At 33.8% G+C, this 23882-nt stretch overlaps 4 protein-coding genes and 1 pseudogene across 4 annotated transcripts in view; all 5 read left to right on the forward strand.

Annotated features, from left to right (window-relative positions):
• Positions 1-1566: 1566 nt before the first annotated feature.
• On the forward strand, positions 1567-3962 carry LOC114749520 (dehydrodolichyl diphosphate synthase 2-like; annotated as a pseudogene).
• Positions 3963-5605: 1643 nt separating this feature from the next.
• LOC114749522 (dehydrodolichyl diphosphate synthase 2-like) lies at positions 5606-9422 on the forward strand. The gene is made up of 4 exons (XM_028938017.1): positions 5606-6200; positions 6966-7016; positions 7244-7254; positions 8960-9422. The coding sequence occupies exons 1-4, from the start codon at positions 5787-5789 to the stop codon at positions 9420-9422; spliced, it is 939 nt and encodes a 312-aa protein (XP_028793850.1). The 5' UTR covers positions 5606-5786.
• A 5127-nt stretch (positions 9423-14549) lies between these two features.
• On the forward strand, positions 14550-19315 carry LOC114749518 (dehydrodolichyl diphosphate synthase 2-like). The gene is given in 5 exon segments (XM_028938015.1): positions 14550-14863; positions 14991-15029; positions 18850-19033; positions 19036-19077; positions 19080-19315. Coding segments are annotated over 5 exon segments (783 nt in total). The 5' UTR covers positions 14550-14581.
• Positions 19316-21046: 1731 nt separating this feature from the next.
• On the forward strand, positions 21047-23707 carry LOC114749515 (dehydrodolichyl diphosphate synthase 2-like). The gene is made up of 3 exons (XM_028938006.1): positions 21047-21472; positions 22736-22803; positions 23263-23707. Exons 1-3 carry the CDS (start codon positions 21047-21049, stop codon positions 23705-23707), a joined length of 939 nt encoding a protein of 312 aa, XP_028793839.1.
• Positions 22311-23882, forward strand: part of LOC114749511 (callose synthase 7) — a 33533-nt gene continuing 31961 nt past the window's right edge. The window contains exon 1 of the mRNA XM_028938002.1: positions 22311-22314. The gene's annotated coding sequence lies outside the window, so the exon portion shown is untranslated. The remainder of the gene's footprint in view (positions 22315-23882) is intronic.

Here is a 23882-nt window from a genome sequence, read left to right on the forward strand (position 1 = left end):
CGCAGTGCCCTCTCGTCTAGGAACCAGGAATCTCAAGCCTTCGCTTAGGACCCATGGTTCAGCTCTCCACTTGGAACGGACAGGCCAGCATATTGCCTCCCCCGACCCAACCAGGCGATGCGAGAGCCGTGTTCCATCACCTTAATGCCCCCACTTGGGTTACAAGCTGACGCGACCCAGCTCGGCGGTCTGTCATTTGTGTCAGAGTTTTATATAGTGTACTTTATTTTTCATTTTAGTCGATGTGGGACTTCTATTCACACGCACTTATCCTCAAACATATCGATGATGATCTTGTCAGCAAACCTGTGATTCCAAACATACAGATGCCTGTGATCATTGCAAGGAATATCGATCGATTAATATGAATCAAGAGAGAGAATCCAGAATCCAAAGAAGATATGTGGGTAAGGTCCTCTACCCACCGAACTGTACGTGGACGTTCCACGCAGCCGCAAGATGAAGCCCAGAAAGAAACCTGTCATGAATACTGAATACGCCTACATGTGCAAAATTATCCACATGCTGGGTAGTATTTGCATCCCAAGATTTTTCTCTAGCGTCTATCACCATTAGTGTCAACAATATAATGCTCCGTCTACAAATAAAAAATGCTACGAAGTTCAGATATTTACCACTGAAGCTGCGAATTCAGGTATCTGTGTTTGTTTTTGCCTGGCATATGGTTATTTTTTCATTGGAAGCGATCTCACTTTAAGATGCCATGAGATACTAAATATGACCATCTCTTTTAACGAAAATTCAAATCTGAGGAAGGGATTAACTAGACCTTCTGATATTAGAACGATTAATTCTTCTACTTTGTTGGTGTAAATGGTCCATTTGGTGATGAAGAGTTCAGAAAGCATTATTGCTCCAAGAAAGTTGAAAGAGAACACCTACTGATATGTTGCTCTTCTGCATAAACAAACACACGCCATGTTCCTGCACAGGCTATTCCCATTATATATATGTCCGTGGAGAATAACCTGATAAGGTCACTTGGATAAAACATGACTGATTAAATAATTTCAAATTTTCAAATACGTTTAGTTAAGATTATACTCCTCCGGTCCTAAATATATCCTTGTACACATAGTCTAAGGGGATGATATTGAACCTTGGTATGTAGTAAACTTAAATTGACCATGTGAAAATATAATACTCATAAAACAGTATAACCTTATATATAAGGTTTTATATTTATGATCAGAATGATTAAATCAAATGGTTATCAATGATGCAAAATCTTGCTTAATGTTTTTCTTAAAAAATTGTTTATTTCGATAAATAAATGACAACAAATTAATAAACCGTCAAAATAATCAAATCAAACTATTAAGAAGTTACGTCACATAGAAATAGAAATTTTGAATCTAAAAGAAAATTCGGCCCTTGCGGTCGTTGTGTTCACAGTCAACCCATTGCACCAAAAATTTCATAATTAAATAAATAAAATTTCTGTAAATAAATATATAAAGGTCGCTTTTTAAGCGAATTCAAATCCCAGCCGTCCACGGTGGCGCCAAACACACACATTCTCTCGTATTCCGTAACCGGAGCAGCATGTTCCTGCACAGGCTCCCTATTCTCGTGGAGAAAGCTGTAACTCTACTTCCTCAGCCTCATAGTCTTACTCGTTCCCGTTCCCAAACACGCCGCCTTTTCTCCCCTCCTTCACTCTTTCCCAGTTTTCAGAGTCGCAGGACCGCACTTCGTTCTCGAGATGCGGCTGTTGTTTCGGGGTCAGTGGGGGAGCCGGAGCCGTTGCCGCCGGAGCTGCTATGGGATCTGATGCCAAAGCATGTGGGCGGTGAGCATGGACGGAAATAGGAGATGGGCTAAGATGCGAGGGTTGCCGAGCTCGGCGGGTCACGAGGCCGGCGTAAAATCGATGATGACGATGATCGATCTGTGTTGTAGTTGGGGGATTAAGGTTCTGACTCTTCTCTGGTTTTCTCGCGATAATTGGAAACGCACGAAGGCTAGCTTTTCATAGCATCAATACTACCTCCGGTCCTATAAGATCCCGTTTACAATCTACCAACGAAGTCTTATAATTGTGTATTCTTCTCGGTTTTGATCATCTCCTGATCCTTTCTTTCCTTTTATATTGAAATTGGATTGTGACATAGGTGGATGTTGACTTTTTGATGCAGCTTTTTGAGAGTACCATAAACACCCTAATTGAAACTGGCAACAGGTGATCAACGCACTCCACTGCATGTGTTAAACATCTACTAGCCAATAAGCTTTAAAATTATAACTTCATCTCAATATCAATCAATCAGATTTCCTTAAAACGCTCGACTCCTATCCTTATCATAGAAACTTTCAACATGTTTCATAATATGCCAATTGCTTTATAGCCTAACAGTACAAAACTCTTGGATCTTTTTTGGTGCATGTATATTAGAGGGAAGGCATAAAAATATCGGTGATTGGAGACACATCAAAGCTCTCAGTGTCTTTGCAAAAAATGATAAGCAACGCAGAGGAGAGGACGAAGCAAAACTGTGGGCTGCAACTAATCATAGCGGTTAGCTACAGCGGCAAATACGACGTCGTGCAAGCCTGCCAGGCCTTGGCTGGGAAGATTAAAGATGGCGTTGTGGAAGTAGAAGACATTAATGAAAGCTTGATCGAGCAGGAACTGGAAACCAAGTGTAGCGAGTTTCCAAATCCAGACCTAATGATTCGAACCAGTAGAGAACTCAGATTGAGGCTCTGTTTGGGTAGCACCCCAAACCATGGTTTGGGGAAAATGCTACCCAAACAGCATCCCAAATATTTAAAACCATGGTTTGGGGGAAACCATGGTTTTGAACCCCCAAACCATGGTTTCATCAGAAGCTATTTTCGTCCGCTTCTGGCTCTAATTATTGAAGGCTGATGGTGGGCCCTCCTCACATGACCGAACAGCCCTGGCTTCAATTATCTTCTGGCTTCAATTATCAGTCGGTCGAAACTTCAGAGCTCCTTCCATTCCAGTCGGTTGAAACTCTTCTGGTGCCTCGCTCTTTAGGTCTGAAATTCTTCTCGTCGAAGTATGTGCTTCTGGTTCACTGGTTCGTCGAGCTCGTGCCGTCGCTGGTTCTGTGGTCGAGCTGAGAAGAAGAAGGGATGAAGACGATGGTGATGAAGGGAGGTTCCCCCTCTGCCGTCGCGCAGCGTCTCCGTCTTGTGTTCGTGCTTCGGTCCCCTGTTTTTCCCAGCCGCCGTCCCGCGTGTGTGTGTGTTTCGTTCTCTGCTCGTTCGGCGTGTTCTCCCTCAGCCCGCTCCGCCTCGTGTTCAACTTCTCCGCCAAGATGAAGATTAGTATATTAGGTTGGGGGTGGTGCGCACCGTTTTGCTCCCTTTTGTTTTAATTAATTAATTAATTACTCTAAAAATATATATATTTCACGTTTAAAATCTTTAAAGAAAATTAATTAATTATCTGTTAGCCAAAAAAAAAAATTCATTTTTCTATAAACATATTTAATATTATGTTTTATAAATATATATACACATATTAATTATGTATTAATTATATTATGTTATATATTATTAATTATGTTACTAAAAATTTTTCATTAACAATTTTATTTCCTCAAATCAAAATATATCATAAAATCTATTCCTTATATAATTATCATATTAACTTATACCCTTTTTGGTAATTTTGACATGTAAAAGTGCTTCTAGTAATAACTATTCAAATACTCTCACTTCTCATAATCACTTTTTTTCAGAATCTATTCTCCACAAATATATTCTCCACAGAATTTATTCTTCAGAATCACTTTTCCAAACCACGGTTTGGTTTCATCCAAACACACACCCTGAGTAACTTCATGTTGTGGCAACTTGCCTTCACAGAACTTGTGTGTGATCCTCATCTCTGGCCAGATTTTGGCAAGAAGCAATTTGTTGAAGCCTTGGCTGCGTTTCAGCAAAGACAAAGACGCTTTGGCTGGTAACACTCATCAAATAATTACTCTCTTGGCTCCTTAATATAGAAGTTGGACACCTAGTTTGTAGATATTCAAAAAATTAGTTAAATTAATTATATGTAATAATTAGATGTTGGTTTTCTTAGAATAATTTTTCTAAATGTGTTATTGTTACAACCCATTAATGAAAACCTTATCATATGTAAATTATAAATTTAAAAGACAAATTGGATTAATATCTCATATTAAGGATCAATACAAACTTATTACTTAGATTGTTTACTTAAAACCAGAGGTAGTAAGTTGATTTGGTGTCACCCACAAGAATAACATTGAAAAGTAAGCTCAGGACTACTCCATTTAAAATGTCTCTTTGAAAAGTCATGGTATTTATTGATTGTTTCAATATTAATCAGTTAGAATTTTTATAGAAGCAAATACTCAATGGAATGACTTACTAGCATCATCATATATAGATAACTTCTGAATGTCATCACTCTTTCAATTTAACTCTATATTTTACGAATTATCTGTCATTAAAAAGCGTTAAATATCTAGTTTCCAATTAAAAGATTTCACCTAAAAATTAATATCTCATTATCCAACTTCATATAATCATAACTTCTTTCATTTTAACTCCATTTTGAGCTAATAAAATATCTCTAAAAAGTAATTTGAGAGTATTTTTAAACGAAAAGGTTTAATATCAAAATGATTTATAATTTATGAAATATTATAAAATATGAAAGTATCAGCTTGCAAGGCAACTATCACTGAATTATTTAAATATTGTTTGAAAGTGAGAAGAATAACAAATATTTTAAAAAAATTAAGGAACCTTTGCATGATTGATGATAGCTATATATCATATTAACTAGACAATTTAAGTTGATTAGGCAACCTCTAAGATATTTAACTAACCAGGTTTCGTTAAATGACGACACATCAATAAATTGTCTAAATAATCAAATTAAACTATTAAGAAGTTTTTTTTAATAAAAAAGCTAAGAACAAAACATATGTTGGACCTAGTCGAAGGTGTTTTTAGCGGCTTAAAAATGAGGTCTCATTCAAATTCGAGTGTTTACACAGAACATTTTTAAGAAAATCAATTAGACTGAAGATACTTGAATTTGACCTGATTAGATTGTCAAATAAAAAACTTGAAAGTCAATACTACCTCAAGGTAGTATATAAATTAAAACTGAGCAGACTAAAATTAGTTCCGTAATTGATATAGGAGTTTGTTTAACTTTTATATTAGTCTTAAATATAATACTATAATCTTTTTTTTCTCGTATTTATTTATTTATTTTCAAGATAGTGATTATAATAATGGTAGTTTCAATCAATATATTTAATTAACAAAGATATTAGTAAAGACAACATATATTTATTACAAATAACTATAGTGATTATAATAATGGTAGTTTCAACCAATATATTTAATTAACAAAGATATTAGTAAAAACAACATATATTTATTACAAATAACTAACTTAACTAATTTTTTACTATTAGGACCAGAGGTGGGAGTTTGGAACTAAGAAATTGATCCAACGAAAAAGCTGGGGGCTTTCGGAAATCTCGAGAGTCGAGAGGACATGAGTGATGAGTGAGACAGAACCACAATCAATCTGACAATAGCACATGTAAATCCTCCAAAAAGATTAAAGAACTCATCAACAATCTCATTTCACAAGAGGTGAGATGGACCACAATATACTAATAATAAATGTAAAGCCTTGTCTGCATGCTTGTCGGTTATAGCCGAGCTCGCATAGCTCAAGTTGCGCGGCGGTTGACGGCGGCAAGCAAACACGCACAGTCGCCTTCCGAAATCGGAATACCATGTTCCGCCGCAGCCTTCCTATTCTCGTGGAGAATATGCTAACTCTGTTCCCTAAGCCTCATACTCTTGCCTGTGCCCGTTCCCAAACACACCGATTCTTCCCTCCCTCATTCTTTCCAAATCTTCAGAGTCGCACGACCTTACTTCCTTCGCGAGATGTCGCTGTTGTTTCGGGATCATCGCTGGAACCGGAGCCGTTGCCGCCGGATCTGCGACCGGATCTGATGCCGAAAAACGTGGCGGTGATCATGGACGGAAACAGGAGGTGGGCCGAGATGCGGGGGTTGCCGGAGTCGGCGGGTCATGAGGCCGGCATACAGTCGATGAGAAGGATTATCGATCTGTGTTGCAGTTGGGGGATTAAGGTCCTGACGCTTTTCTGGTTTTCTTCTGATAATTGGAATCGCCCAAAGGTTAGCTAGCTTGTCATATGTAGCATTTTGATCTGTGAGCTGTAACTGTTTTCTGGGTTAATTTTATAAAATATAAAGGGAAAATTAATCTTTTGGTCCCTATAGTTTTCACTCATTTATAACTCAGTTCCTATACTTTGACTCGGTACAACTCAGTTTTTCTAGTTTTGATTTGATTGTAACTCAGTTCTTGAAGTATAACTCCCTGCCACTCGGTCCTCATAGTTTTGTCTATTTTATAATTTAGTCCTTGTGTTTTTTAAAAATAAAATTATATATCTAACAAAAGGAGGGACTAAATTATAAAATGATTAAAACTATAGGAACCGAGTTGTAGGGAGTCAAATTTTAAGGACTGAGTTACAACCGAGTCAAAACTAGAGGGACTGAGTTGTACCGAGTCAAAGTATAGGGATTGAGTTATAAATGAGTGAAAATTATAGGGACCAAAAGATTAATTTTTCCAAATAAATGATAAACTTGTTTTTCACTTGCTTGAAAGGGGAGGAAAAAAACAATGAATATCCACATTAAATGAATTTTTGAACTTATTTTAGTATGGACTGATACGGTTTATTCTACCTAACTCATGAAAAAACCAAGTAAACTGGCCACATAAAATTGATAAATAAAATTACTTAATTGATGTATATATCATGAATGCATAATTTTAATGCACTTTATATTTTTTTTGGGTGCACTATAGATTTTTTCCCCAAAAAAATGAGTGGCTTTTTTATGTTGAAAGCTGGTGTTGTGATGCAGGTGGAGGTTAATTTTTTGATGCGGCTCTTTGAAAGTACCATAAACACCTTAGTTTTTTTTTCGAATGAAAGATATTTTATTCAAATATATACAAAGGCAGTACAACGAAACGGAGCAAACAAAAGAGAGCTAACTCCTACGAAGCTTCGTCCTGAACTCTCTAGCCTGCATGGTATGATGAGTTAAGGAGAAGACTTCGTTAACAAGACGGTGGCTTCGGATTGACTCATTACAGAATAAAGTCCTGTTCCTTGCCTCCCAGAGTTTCCAACACAGAGTTCCAAAAGCTGTGCACCAAAGATGATTCGGGGATACAGATTTGAGGTTCCCCTGTAGCCACTCTTCGAATGGGGTGTTAAAGAAGCGGTGCTGGAAGGGTCCGGGAATAATTAGGCTCCAACAGCTTCTAGCCATATGACAGTCTCTTAAGATGTGGTTTATGTCTTCCGTCGCTTCGCCACATATCTCGCAGGTATCATCTTGGGTCATGTGCCTTCTCATTCGAACCTGGTTAGTCAGTAGCTTGTTCTTAAGCACGAGCCATAGAAAGGTGCGTATGCGCTGCGGTCCTGGCCATTTCCATGCGAGTTTCCAGGTGGTGCTTGCCTCATCCCAATCATCTTGTTTAAGTAACCGGTACGCTGACCTTGTAGTAAACGCACCCCTGCTGTCCATATGCCAGAAGCATTTGTCTGGTTCAGCACTGGGTCTTGGTGGGTCAATATGCGCTATTTGCTGGGTTATCTCTGAAGGAAGTAGGTGCTTGAAAGCGTTCCAGTTCCAGTCCCCTCCTTCTGTGGTGAAGCTGGCGACGGTTTCTTTTTCCTTCTCATCATCAATGGGCGTGAAGGCTAGTTGCGCTAGAGGTCCAAGGTCTCCAACCCAATGATCTGTCCAAAAGCGGGTTTCTTTACCATTGCCAATCTTCCATTTGATTCCCATATCTAGTTCCGTCCAGAGGTTTGAAAGGCTTTTCCAGAGGTACGAGGCGTTTGAAGTGGTGCGTCCTCTGTTTTTCTCCCACCCATATTTGGCTCTTAAGATTTGAACCCAGTAAAGATGTGGTTGTGTTCGAACTGCATGGGCTATTTTCATAAGAAAAGCAGAATTCTGACCCGTAAGATCGACTAATTCGCTGCCTCCGCATTCCTTTGGCTGGCACATGGTATTCCAGTTGACTAGACTTATGCCTCGCTGCTGCGCAGTAGAGCCCCAAACAAACTTTCTTATGTGACTCTGGATTCTTGCAATGGTTGAGGCTGGGATGCGGGTTGTTTGCATTGTGAAGAAGGGAATTGTGGACAGGACTGACTGGGTCAAAGTTAATCTCCCCGCCAATTGGTAGTTGCCTCCGCTGTCCTAAACCCTGAGTGATCTGGCTTTTAATTATAACTTCATTTTAATTATCAATTACTTTTAATTAACAGTTAAGAGTTACTTTTTTTCGTGAAAAACTGCAATATTCGAAAATTTTATTAGCTCAATATCATTCCAAAAATATTAAGAAAAGAGTATTATTGCCTTACCATTAAAAAAATTAATCATAAACATTAATTTTTTGACGGTGATGGTATCCATTACTCTTTTTCTAACAATAATAGCAAGGCAAAAAAACTTGTAAACTCCTACAACTTACTTTAGAAATCATGTGTTGCCATTTTATAAATTACTACACTTTCAGTCCTTAATATATAGTACTATATCAGGTTTTTAATATAAAATCTCGTTTGACTTTTATTTTGGTTCTAAATATAAAATCTCATTATATTTTTTTTCAAGATAATTCTTCTAATAATAATAGTTCTAGCCAATAATTTTATTAGCAATGATATTTAAAAAAAAACAACACCTATTTATTACAAATAACTAACTTAATTTTCCGTAATCTCATCAAATTAATCAACGAGATTTTATATTTAAAACTGGAGGTAGTACTTAATTTGAGAATTGATAGTAGTTTTACATGTAAAACTTATTTTATATATGTTTGACAGTAAAGGCATTAAAATATCAGTAACAGGGGACACATTAAAACTCCCAACCTCTCTGCAAAGAATGATAAGCAACACAGAGGAGAAGACAAAGCAAAACGGTGGAATGCAACTAATGGCAGCAATTAGCTACAGCGGCAAATACGACGTCGTGCAAGCCTGCAAAACCATAGCAGGAAAGGTCAAAGACGGCATCATGGAGGTAGAAGACATTAATGAAGGGCTGATAGAGCAAGAACTGGAAGCAAGCTGCGCCAAGTTTCCCAACCCAGACTTGATGATTCGAACCAGTGGCGAACTCAAAGTGAGCAACTTCTTGCTTTGGCAACTTGCTTACACTGAACTTGGCTTTGATGCTCATCTCTGGCCTGATTTTGGCAAGGACCAATTTGTGGAGGCCTTGTCTTTGTTTCAGCAAAGACACAGGCGCTTTCTTTGGTGGAAGACGACAATATTGATAATTTAACTATATTTATTATCATGAGAACTTGAGAAGTTGTTTGGATTAACTTATTTTAAGTTATTTTATGCTTTTGTTTATGCGAAATATCAAATTTTGGTGCCTATGAAATATTCTCCCTTTTCGTCTCTTGTCTCCACATTAAATGAATTTTTTTCCACTTGGGATTTTTTCATATTTTTAATATAAAAGCTAGTTAGATACTATTTTCGTTCTTAATTATAAGACTTCATTTATAATCTATAAATAAAATTTTAAATTAGGACCAGGCATAGTAATTAATTTTAAAATGTTAAAAAATTAATTAAATTAATTATTTGTCACAAATATGTGTTGACTTTTTAAATTGCTCTTTTTAATCTTGCGCATTAAAATTATATTCTAATATAACCCCTTGAGATAATAGGGATATTTTATGGTGGAAAATTTATACATTTAAGAGACAAAATATATTAAAGTTTTATATTTAATCAAATTTGATCACAACTACCTCTTATATATATATATATATATATATATATATATATATATAGACAAAGTAGATTAATGTTTTATATTTAGAACTAAATTTGATCACAACTAGCTCTTATATATATAAACAAAATAGATTAATGTTTTATATTTAGAACTAAATTTGATCACAACTAGCTCTTATACACACACACACACACACACACATTAAAGACTATGTCCGGTCATAATTATAAGATTTTGTTTATAGTTTATAAATGAAATCTTATAATTAAAAATAGAGGTAATAATTAATTTTGAAAATTAAGAAAATTAATTAAGTTAATTATTTGTCACAAATGTGTGCTGACTTTTTTAAATTACTCTTTTTAATCATGTGCATTGGAATTATACTTTAATATAACCCCTTGCAATAAATAGAAATGTTTTGGGGAAAAATTATATATTTAAAAGACAAAATAGATTAAGGTTTTATGGTTATAATCAAATTTGATTACAACTAGCTCTTATATATATAGACAAAGTAGATTAATATTTTATATTTAGAACTAAATTTGATCACAACTAGCTCTTTTATATATGGATAAAATATATTAATGTTTTATATTTAGAACTAAATTTGATCATAGCTAGCTTTTATATATACGTATATACACACATTAAAGACTCAAGGAAGTATTAAACTTCCTTTAAAAATCTGTTCTAATAGTAAGACATTGAGTCCTAAATTTACAAGCAAAGGAGAGAATTTGAATTCCACATATCATGAATGCAATATATTATGCTCAACAATTTAGACGATTGACTTTATGCCTGAGAGTGGAGCAGTGATTTACATACCTTTCATTACTTCGGCAGCCATCCTATACCAAACACTAATAATTACTCATCTCTAGTTTATAAGGCAATTTCAATATATTTCATACTGACTAAAAAAAATCTAAAAATGCATTAGTTTTTCTATTAAACTATAATAACTTTTTAACTTTACTCTTATTTATATATATATATCTCTTCCAAAAAAGATAGTTATCTATACTATAATAAATAAAATATAAAATAGTATATTCACGTTAAAAATTTAATAAAATGACTTATAAATAGAATAAAAACTTCTCTCTATCTTGTAAATAGTATCAGAGGAGTTTGTATCTTTATTCTTTGTCACATATATGTATTTATGGTGGTATTAATAGTGTATTCTGGAAAACGTATGGTTTAAAATCAAATATACTTTTTCTTTTTTTCTAATAAATTTTCATATTTTAAAACCTAACACCTTTAATATAAACTAGCTTTTTTCTTTAATAAAGTAGCAAAATTACAAGTTAAAAAAAGAGAAGCACATGTAACAACACGCACCTGACACTTACATATATAAGAAAGTTTGCAAGACATGACATAAAAAAAAATTCAAATACAATTATTAAATGGGAGCTTACTTGGAAGGCATGTAGGATGATTATGTGCTGACCAATGAAAAAAAAACTGGACCAGACCGGCCAATTCACTGGTTTTACTGGTCTTTGATCCAGTCTGGTTCAGAGAAAAAACCGGACACTGTTCAAACTGGGGAAAAACCGGTTCAACCAATAAGAACCGGTAAAAACCGAGTAACCCAACGGTTAAAATGGGTTGTCCAGTTTAATGATTTTAATCTTCCACTCTCAAGAATCGACATCATTTTATGTTTAAAAAAATTTTAAACACAGTGAATATTTGGAGAAAAAATTGAAAGAAAGAAGAGAAACTCTAAATCTCTCTGTTAGTCTGTCTAGAATGCTAGGACTCATCTGTGTTCGTCGCTGCTAAGCCGTGGTTGTGACATCTCACTCTTCACTTCTTGCTTCATCATCGTCATTCGCACTCCATGGTTGTCGGTGCTATCTATATCTTCATCTCAGCATTCGACTCACAACTCAACTCATGTTGTGATGGAAGATAAGGAGAAAGAGAGGGGGGAGAGAGACTGTGATTAAAGGTAAGAACGAAGAGAGAAGAGAGGGGAGGCTTGGTGAGAGAGGAGATGAGATCGGCACGCAAGTGTAGAGCATAAAACAAAAGGGATGTGGTGTGTGATTTGATAGATCCGTGTGGCAGGAGGGAAGGAGTGGGAAAAACAACAAAAAGCTGAAAACTTGAAAAAGCAAACCAAACCATGTGAATGAGGAGGGAAGATGTGAAATAAAAGTAAAAAAATAAAACAGAAAAAATTTTAATGTACGAAGAGGAGAGAGAATTAAAAGGAAAAAATTAATTAATTAATTAAATATTGCTTCTTTTTTAAAATAGGAATATTTTTACACATTTAAATTAAATTAAATTATTTTAATTATTACCGGTCTGACCCCGATCTAACCCATTAACCCTTGACCTAGTGTCTCAACCGGTTTACTGACCGGTCCGGTTTTTTGTTCCTTGGTGTTGACTAAGCTAAGTTTTATATATAAAAAAGGGTTAATTTATTAAAAGTTGAGAAAAGAGTGAGAATTGAGTTTTAACTAATTTGTGGCTGAGTCATAACCGAATCAAACTTTAAAGGATTAAAAGATTAATTCTTTTAAAAAATAAATGAATGGTTAGTTAGTGCTGTTTGGAATCACTTAAATAAACACTAATAAACACGTCTTATAAGTAAATTAAGAGGTGTTTGGATGAGTACCAAACCATAATTTTAAAAATAATTTTATAATATATTAAGTAAATATATAGAGAAGTTTACCTGGATTTGTAAAAAAAGTGCTTTTTAAAACATTTTTTTAGCTACTCAAACACGTTCTAAAATAAAGCTTTTCTCACATACTTATATTGTATTCTTTAAATTACAATTAAAAAGCTTCCTATAAGCCATTTTAAATGGGTCCTTCCTAACTCATAGTTTATCTCCTAAATTAGCCTCAGATATAACATTCTTGATTTGGTTTAATTAGTTTTAATTTTCAGCGATAATTTCTTTAATTAACCTATAATATAATCAGTCTCCTCTTCAAATTAGTTACCCACGCAGTGACGTTCCTTTTAGGCAAAGGGGTTCGAACGCGGCTGAGGTGATCCATGATCCCCACCCCTAGTCAGTCCCCATGTATAATGTGAGAATTTGGTCCCCTAGAATCTAGATTCATTAAAAGCACCTATAAATTTTATCAGCTAAAAGATATGAATTTAAACATGTGCAACTCATTTTTAACCATGTGCAATGTATTTTTAATTATGTATTAACACCACAACAAAGTAGGCCATTTACTTCGCACATTAATGACTGTTTAAGAAAACAAATGAGAATATTCAATGTTCTCCTCTGTTTTCCAAAACAAACGAGAATATGCTAATATTCTAGTCTGTTTTAATAAAACAGATGAGAATGGGCTAATATTCTCGTCTGTTTGTTCAAATGGATGAGAATATTAGAATATTCTCCTTTGTTTTTAGTAAAATAGACGAGAAGGATCCTCTGATATTTAAAAAAAAAAAAAATTGTCCCAACTCAATCCGCACCCTAGCTTCTTCTGTACTCCCCTCTCGCTGCTCTAAAACTTTGTGCTCTCAATCTTCATAATTAATATGATATTATTTTTTAATCTTTAATATAAGAACTAAATAACTAATTTGAAGAGATTAAAAAATTAATTAAGTTGCGTATTTGTCATAATGTGTGTTGAATTCCTCAAACTATTGTGGTAGCATTTTATAATTAATAAAAATATTTTTGAAAAAAAAAAGAGAAATAAATTAAATTGAAATCTTATATTTAAAATCAAATCTAACTGCACAACTATCTCTTTTATATATTAAGGATTGGAAATAGTGTAATGTAATTAAGATACATAAAAATACCCATATATAATTTTGAAAAAAGTAATTATTTAAATAAAAAAGACATTAATACATACTAAATGGAAAATCACATACTATAACTAAACCACAATCTAACTTACTGTTTTCACACAAAACAATCTGATTTCATACATAGTCAAGTGAAAAAAATATACGCTGCCGATTTATATATAATTCAATTATGCTGATTTTTCCAAAATGTTTGACTGAAGCAAACTGATTTACCGATTTACTGCTTAACAACTTGAATTGAATTTTTAACGCAGGTTAAAGATTATGCATGGCCTCCCTCTTACCGCCACGTGCTCTCCTACCTCAAAAATTCTGCCCTTTTGATGATAGTTTGTGACTTGTACCTATTGCTCATGTCCTATTTATAAAATAGAAAGAGAAGATATTTTTTACCTTATTTACAAGGTATTTAGAGAATTTTTTATATAAATGTACAATTTTACCCTCTATTTATTATTATGTTAACTTTGTTTACTTGAGATATAATATGCATTAAATAGAGTTAAAATTAAAAAGTTATTAAATTTTAAATAAAAATTAAAAAAATTTAAGGTTTTATTTTGTTCGTGTGAGACATGTAAAGAGTGATATCTAGGAGGAGTAATTTGTTGCTCCTCTAATTTCTTCTTTATATAAATCGAAGTCCCCCCAAGTCTCAGTGTCCCCCGCTGCGCCAAACACTGTCATATTCCAGACATGAATACCACGTTCCTGCACAGCCTTCCGATTCCGGTGGAGAATACTGTAACCCCGCTTCCTAATAAGCCTCGTGCTCCCACTTATGCCCGTTCCCAAACAAACACCGGTTCGTCCGTCGTTCGCTCTTTCCCGATTCCAGGAGTTGCAGGATGGCACTTCCTTCGCCGAATGTGGCTGTCGTGTCGGGATCTTCGCTGCAGCCGGAGCCGTTGCCGCCGGAGCTGCGGCAGGATCTGATGCCGAAGCACGTGGCGGTCATAATGGACGGAAACGGGAGGTGGGCCAAGATGCGGGGTTTGCCACCGTCGGCTGGTCACGAGGCCGGCGTAGAGTCGCTGAAGAGGATTATCGATCTGTGTGGCAGTTGGGGGATTGAGGTTCTGACCGTTTTCGCATTTTCTGCTGATAATTGGAAACGCCCCAAGGTAAGCGTCCATTGGTAAACTAAAGAAGTTAAATATATCACGGACGTGATTTTTAAAAAATATTATTATATATGTGACATTACATTACATATCATTTTATTAATAATAAATACAAGAAATAAAATGAATTAAGATCAAAATCACACTATCATTATTTTCTTTTAGGATTTCCGCAATTTATAAAAATTATGTCTAGGAGTACATTAAATTAAATGAAAATGAAATGAAAAGACCAAAAAAGATATCAATGTAAAAAAAAGTGACTTTTCAGTTTTCATGTTAAAATTAGTATATGTATCTTGGAAATAAAAATATGATAAAATTATTTTTATTATTGCTGAGTAATAATGATAAAAATATAATAAATATTATATGTTTTTTTTCCTTTTATGCGGTAATGTTGTGGTATTACTCTGAATTGATCATATTATTATACGACAATAAGCCATCCTATACATTTTTTTCACTTATTTTTCTCATTGTACTTATTAGGTATAGGATCAAAAATATTATTAATTATTTTATAACACCTAGGTGTTATAAAATAATTAATAATATTTTTCTGATCCTATACCTACTTGTATTTAAAATAATACTTCTTTGGTTCTATTTATATGAGAAAAGATATTTTTTGTTCTATTTATAGTATATTAAGAGAATTTTTTTATATAGATATATAATTTTATCCTTAATTTATTATTGTGCTGACTTTATTTATACGAGACCATATAAAAATATATATTTTAAATAATGATAAAATTAGAAAGTTATTGAATTTTAAATGAGAGTTAAAAAAATTTAAACTTTTCTTAATCTATATAAAATGTATTAGAAAAATTTATAAATAAGATAATTACGCACTATTGCATTGAATGTACTCCAGCAGGCGGGTGGTGGATCCACATTCCCGGGCATACCATACCGAGGTAGACCATCAATTTTCACACGCCATTGCATGTCTCTCATTCTAGGGGTGTGCATGAAGCCCAAATGCCCGCTATCCCGCCCAAGCCCGAAGAAAATTGCCCAACCCAGCCCGAAAAAGAATGGGCATCTTTGGGCTGGGCATTTCATGGGCAGGGCTGGGCATCGGGCAGGACATGCTGCCCTGCCCATTTGGCCCTGCCCAGATTATATTTTATATACATTATAATTTATAAAAATAATATTAATATATTACATTTCTTTACCCCAAAAAAAAGTTATTCCCCTCCTCTTTGCAATTTAATTTATTATGTGTTACATGTCTGTTAGTTTTCCGTCTTAGAGATCTAATTTTTCTAAACAAACAATAGTATTTTGCTTTTAACTTGTTCTTCATGAGCTTTATTGAGTACATCTTATTGTGTGTTGCTGTTGTAAAGAAGTCTTTTAGTTTATATTTATTTATATTAGTTATTTTGTATTAATTTTTTATGAACAAATCATATGATGGAAAGAAGTCTTTTAGTTGTATGGACTACTAACTGCATTGTATCACATAATAAGTTTTGCATATTAAAAGTGGTTATATTAAATATTATAAGATTTTAAGAATTTTTTTATTTATCTTTTACAATTATTTCACCATATTTTTATATGGTCTATATTATTCCTTTTAACCATTGCTTCAGTTTTAATATTTTAACAATTTTTTTTTTCCTTTAGGTAACCTTTAATTTTTGCCACTTGAATGGATAATCAAGCTTATATTACATCGTCATCTCAATCCATCAATGGAATATCTCATGTGCTTCAAACCATTCTTCAATTTTTTCAAATGTTTTATTCTTTTCTCAACTTTATGGAGATGACACAAACCGTTTGAATTCAAGGCTTTAATTATAATCTTGAGAGTTGTTTTGTTCTAAATGGATTATGAATATTATTTATTTAGATATTTGCTGAGACTTGTTTTAAATTATTTTTCTGGATAATTTCAATGTGCGAAAATGCAAAATTATGAAATGTAATTTTCAGTTATGGATGAAAGTTTTTTTACATGTGATATCGATATGTTATTACTATTTGGGCAACGAAGCCCGCCTTGCCCAGCCCGCCCATGCCCAGCCCAAAATGGTTAGGGCTTCTATGGGCAGGGCCGGGCGGGCAGCGGGCTGCACAATGCAGCCCGTTCATATTTCGGCCGGGCATCGGGCAGGGGTCCTACCCTGCCCAGCCCTGCCCATGTGTACCCCTACCCATGTCTATGGATAGAAAACCAAAAGGAAGTGACTTTTCATATAAAAGTTATTTGTATCCTGCACTAAATATGATAGGATGCTGGTCAAAAAAAAAAACTAAAATATGATAGGGATATAAATTATTGCTGAGTAATAATAATAGAATAGAAATATAATAAATGTCATATGTTTGTCTCTTTTGGCTGTATTATATTTAATAATAAAATATAATTTATTAATTTTTAAATTATGTTATCATTAAATTTTTGTATTGATGAAAGAGACTCATTCTAATATTTTTTTGTTTTGTTACAGACACTCATCTTAATTATTCACATTACAGATATTGATCTTTTGTAATAAAATTTTATGTCATGAATTATTTTAAGCAGTAATTTCATAAGTGCAGATTTATTGTTTATTATTTAATCTGGATTTAATATTGATTTATTTTTTAAATAAATAATTGAAGATCTATTCCTTTTCTTTTTCTTTTTCTTTTTTTTTTTTGCCAGAACTAGGAATTAAGAATGAACAATAATGTAAATTTCCACTACTACTTATAATTTTGAAAAGTATAACATATAATTTTACCCTTTTACCATCGTCTAATGGTATTTGTTGAAGTCATAAAAGCACTCTCAAAAATAATTATATAAATATAGAAGCCATAAGTTCAAATAAAATTTATAAATATATTGAACGGCATTTTTTTTTTTTTCTAATTGGCAGTGGAGGTTGATTTTTTGTTGAGGTCTCTCGAAAGAACCGTACTAAACACCGAAATGAGACTTTCACAAGGTACCTGAGCTGACTCCCGGTTTTAAATGTCCTACTAAGGAGGTGTTTTCGAAACATAAAAATATTTTTACGTAAAATGAGACAAACTATCTATATATTTATTTTGTATACCATAAAAATATTTTTAAAATCATGATTTTGATTCCATCTAAACACCTTTTAAGTACTTCATTTCAGTATTTAATTTTGGAAAATCATATTTATGTCCTGCAAATATCCAACTTGATGACAACTTTTGATTTTTTTTTTGGGAGAAAGATGTATGAAGGCTTATCTAGTGATTTCTCCCTTATTTCTATAAAAAATTTAGGGTTTATTTTAAAATTATTTTTTTTGGGCGAAATAACCTAACTGCCTGATTGTTATTATTTAATATATTATTACTTTCCTCCGGTCCTAGATATAAGACCCATTTTGTAGTGTAAATTTACACTACGAATGGGTCTTATATTAAGACTGAAAGAGTATTTTTTTAATTAAAGGGGGTTGACATAAAAAATTGAGATTACAAATATAATCAAACTCATGACTTCAGTTTCAGAAGAGCTTTTTATATGCTACTAAACTATTTCTCCGCCCTTAATATAAGATCTATGAGGAGTTAATGTTGGTCTTATATGTAAGGCCTATTTCACATGTTTTGTTAACAATAATAAAATAGGAGATGAAGATAGTTAAGGAAGATACATAGGGTGCTTTAAAAAAACATATCATACTAATTAATTTAATTAACATTATTAATCTATTTAAAATAGTTAATTAAGTTTTGCATTAAGTATGGGGAGCACAAGGTTATTGGCAAAGTTTTTACTCATAACTGTGGTTTTTCAAATCCTCAATTAGGAGTATTTAGATAAGTTTGCTACAAAATTTAATCACAAACTAGTCTTGAAGAGACTTTATTGTGATTAGACTATTTTAAAAATTATGAATTGTGATTTACATTATATATATATTTACCTTGGATTTACATTACATATTTGAACGCTAGTTTTGTACCTCCCTGCCATTTTCCTAACAATAAATGAGCAAATCCTTTTGGTATTTTATAGGGAAGGCATTAAAATATCAGTGATAGGAGACCAATCAAAGCTCCCAACTTCTCTACAAAGAATAATAAGCAACGCAGAGGAGAGGACGAAGCAAAACTCAAGACTACAACTAATCATAGCAATTAACTACAGTGGCAAATACGACGTCGTGCAAGCCTGCAAGGCATAGCTGGGAAGATGAAAGATGGCGTTGTGAAAGTAGAAGACTTAATGAAAGCTTGATCGAACAAGAACTGGAAACAAACTGCACCCAGTTCCCAAACCCAGACCTGATGATCCGAACCAGTGGCGAACTCAGAGTGAGCAATTTCTTATTGTGGCAATTAGCTTACACAGAACTTGTCTTTGATCCTCAACTCTGGCCTGATTATGGTAAGGAGCAGTTTGTGCAAGCCTTGGCTTCATTTCAGCAAAGACATAGGCGCTTTGGTGCAAGAAAATAATTAACGGGTTAAAAACCGCATCCAGCACCCTGATCTTTTTATAGTGTATTCAGATTCTTTTTTTTTTTTTGGGGTTACATCAACACCCTAATCTTTATGGTGCTAGATGCACACAAAAAAAAAAAGAAAGATCAGGGTATTGTATGCATTATAAAAATATCGAGGTATCAGATAACACTATCCATAATTAATTAGTGAATATTGCACCAAATATCTTACAAAATCTTTTATACATATACATATATGTGTGTGTGTGTGGTCCATATTCTAATTTTATTTTGGTCCAAACATGGCTTTGCAGTCTCCAATACCTGGTCGATTTGTAGTACTTGACATAAGTTAGTAACATGTTTATTTCTAGCAACCAGCAGATTCGCAGTAAGTTTGCCCTATTATTTTTTTTCTTCATTTTTTGTGTTATTTTTTTTTTTGGCAATTCTCTTATAACATTAGTTATCCCAATGTTGGATGGATCTTCAATTTCTTCTCATCTTTATTTGCTTTCATTTTCTTTATTTTCGAGCACTTGGAGTTAGGAAAATTGTGGTAAATGACTCCGGGACTCACCGTTTGATTGGGAAGTTACACTTGGTGCACAAATTTAGAATTAATTTATATGCCACACTCTCAAGTTTAAGAAAAACATAGAAAACAATATCATAAAAAATATATAAATGCTTTACACATATGAATTATTATTATTTGAATAAACATCACTAAGCTTCTCATCCACTTCAAGTTTTCGTAACCCCTCTTCTTTGTATCCATGAGATAATTTTATTCATAGTAATAGCAAAATGCGTAATTAAAAATTACATTGTGTCAGTATTAATTATTAAAAAATTACCATGAAAGAATACATTTAATTAGTTCATGGAATCATTAAAAAGGTAATGGAATGGAATGGCTGAGAATGTAATGTAATTGAGATTATATGAATTTGTTTGACATGAGAATTAAGAGTACAACAATCTAATTTATTATACATATATACGTACACACTATTAAAATAACAAAAGTATAAAAACAAAAATACTCTCCTAAACGAACTTCCTATTTCTTCACCATGATCGGCTTCCTTCTTCTTTACCTAAATCTGAAATCGTCCAATGAAGAAAAGACGACGACGTTGAAGAAGGATTAGGAAGGGAAAGAAAATGAGGAAGTCATCTTTACCATAACTACAAGTTAAAGAGTCCCTCTAATTCAACTTTTTATTTTTCTTACATGGTACCATTGTAAAGGGCTATTTGCCAGATGTAAAGAGACTATGCATTAATATTCAGCCACGTTTTGCTAAAAAAAAAAAAGCATTCAGCCACGTGATAGTGCTTAGCTAAATTCGGCCTTCTAGATGGTTGTGTTTTATACTATTCTTTCTGTTTTTAATATAAGACTTATTTAACTAATTTGATTAGATTAAAAAAGTTAGAAAAATCAGTTAATTATAAAAAATATAATATGTTTTTCCTGAAATACCATAATCATCTTCCTTAATATCCTCCCTTTCTCTTCTACCCAATTATAGTTAAGAAAGTATTCATATAGATAATTTTAAAAAAATTGATAAATATAATAAATATGTTTTATATTTATGATCAAAATCAATTTAATAATTATCTCTTACATTAAGCACCAAATGAGTACTATAAAAGCAACCAAAAGGTTCCCTCTTTAAATGAAGCTCAAAATCTTACGGACCTCTCTGGTTCCGAACAAGGAAGGAACACCATGTTCCTGCACAGCCTTCCTATTCCGGTGGAGAATGCTCTAACTCCCATTCCCAGGCATCATACCTCAAGTCCTCCTCCTACTTACAACCGTTCCCAAACACACCGATTCTTCCGTCTTTCATTGTTCCCCAGTTTTCACACTCCCAGCACCGCTCTTCCTCCGCCACATGTGGCTGTCGTTTCGGGATCCTCGCAGCAGCCGGAGCCGTTGCCGTCGGAGCTGCGGCCTGATCTGATGCCGAAGCACGTGGCGGTGATTATGGACGGAAACGGGAGGTGGGCTAAAATGAGGGGGCTGCCACCCTCGTTGGGTCACAAGGCCGGCGTAGAGTCGCTGAAGAGGATCATCGATCTGTGTTGCAGTTGGGGGATCAAGGTTCTGACCGTTTTCGCGTTTTCTGTTGATAATTGGGTTCGTCCAAAGGTGAGCATTTATTCTCAGGAGAGGTAGCTTTGATTTGACTTATACTCGTCGGTTTTTATATACACTTAATTGTTAGTTAATTTTGATTCTAAATATAAGACTTATTTTTTATATTTATTAATTTTTTTTTAAATATCTTTATGGATACTCCGTCAACCATAATCAAGTAGAAGAGACAGGAAGGATATTAAAGAAGATAATTATAATGTTTTAGGAAAACATGTCATATTTTTTATAATTAACTAATTTATCTAATTTCTTTAATCTAATCAAATTAGTTACATAGATTTTATATTAAAAACTAAAGGAGTATTAACTTTTATGAAGTTTTTGAATTGTCATTCTGTGACTAGAGGTAAGAATCTAAGAATGAAGTTGTTTTTTTTGAGTCTGAAATGATTACTCACTATTTTTTAAGAAAGAAACGTAATTATCAAAAAAAAAAAAATAAGGAACAACGTGAAGATATTGACATCTCATTTATTCTAGAATTTTTAAATAATTACGTTTTTTTTCCTTGAAATTTATAGTAATTCTTCTTATTTCTATTCAACATAGGAATGCCAATCTTTGATAACGTGATAAAAAAATCAATTAAAAAAATCCTCTAATTCCAGTCAGGAATTCGTTAGGCCCTCTCGTGTCCCTAATACGTAATTGTCTGATTATACATGTTTTAGAGTAAAAAACGTAAGTCGTACTGTTAGTATTAAAGCTGGGAATATGAGTGTCAACTACTAGTACTCATTTAGCCCACCTAGAATGGTAGCCAAGGTGAAAAATTTTCATCTTATTGTAATGTGAAGGGTGTTGGATAGAAATCAAATCATGGTTTCAGAAGTGTTTTTACGGATTACGAAGTAATATGTGGAAGAGATTACCTCGTTTTGCGGAAAAGTGCTTCTGAAACCATGGTTTGGGTTTCCCAAACACCCCTGAGCTGACGTGTTCACCTGCCTAACTCATTGAGAGTCGCCTGATTCACGCATCAAATTTATTTATTTTTTCCTTATCATGACTCACACATCCATCTCGAACGTTTATAGTCAAAAAAATTTCAACAAATATGCTTGATGTCAAGTGACGAGACCTTGTCTCAGGTCAAAAAAAAAAAAAGTGACGAGAGACCTTGTGGACCTAAAATAAAATGATTTGACTTGATTTGATTTATGCCTAGATTATGAAGACAGAATTTAGTATTATCTCATATTTTCTGGGGTCCGCAGTAGATTCTTTAACACGAGTTAGATTGTGATGATGTAGGTGGAGGTTGATTTTTTGATGGCGCTCTTTGGAAGTACCATAAACAACTTAATTGAATCTTACAACAGGTAGGTGATCGACTTCACCGTGTTAAACACCCTTGCTAGTAATTTATAGCCAACCTTTTTTAGCTTTTTGGTTAAATTAGAATAACTTCAGGTCACCACTTTGAGCTTGAAACTAGTTTTTACCATGCTGTTAAAGTCTTCCCAACAAGTATGTTTCTGGGGATTCGAATTTTGAACTTAAAACTAATCATTGTCGGGTTGTTAAAGCCCTATTAACAAGTGTGCTTCTGGTGATTCGAATTTGTATTCTCCTTCTTCTTATATAGGTAAAACCGTTTGTTATCTCAACTAATAACTTGTTGGTGCCAAACTTTTTAATTATAACTACAAAATTGATTTTAAAATATCAATTAATTTTTATAAATTATTACCGATTTATCATTATTTTCTGAATAGCCAAACGAAATCCCTTTTGGTGCATATATATATATATATATATATATATAATTATTATTACAGGAAAGACATCAAAATATCAGTAATAGGAGACACATCGAAACTCCCAGACTCTCTGCAAGGAGTCATAAACAACATGGAAGAGAGAACGAAGCAAAACTGTGGACTGCAACTTATCGTAGCAATTAGCTACAGCGGCAAATACGACGTCGTGCAAGCCTGCAAAGCTGTGGCTGGGAAGGTCAAAGATGGCATTATTGAAGTAGAAGACATTAACGAAGGTGTGATGGAGCAAGAACTTGAAACCAGGTGCAGCAAGTTTCCAAACCCGGACCTAATGATCCGAACCAGTGGCGAACTCAGAGTGAGCAACTTCTTGTTGTGGCAACTTGCTTATACTGAACTCTTCTTTGATCCTCACCTCTGGCCTGATTTTGATAAGGATCAGTTTGTGGAGGCCTTGGCTTCGTTTCAGCAAAGGCAGAGGCGCTTTGGTTCAAGACATTGACCAACTAAGAACAAGGGCTCATATGTAAATCTACTATAAAAGGCAAGGTGGGGGTGGGGGGGGGGGGGAAGAAACTACGGTTGCAGTTTTTTTCCATCCCAAGGACCTATTTCTTTCTGTTCTATTTATTGTACCAAAATAATGAATTGAGTTTGTATAGATGTTTTGGATACTG

Source organism: Neltuma alba, unplaced genomic scaffold, assembly GCF_004799145.2.
Source record: "Neltuma alba isolate B1F8T4 unplaced genomic scaffold, ASM479914v2 tig00006075_pilon, whole genome shotgun sequence".
Classification (NCBI taxonomy): Eukaryota; Viridiplantae; Streptophyta; class Magnoliopsida; order Fabales; family Fabaceae; genus Neltuma; species Neltuma alba.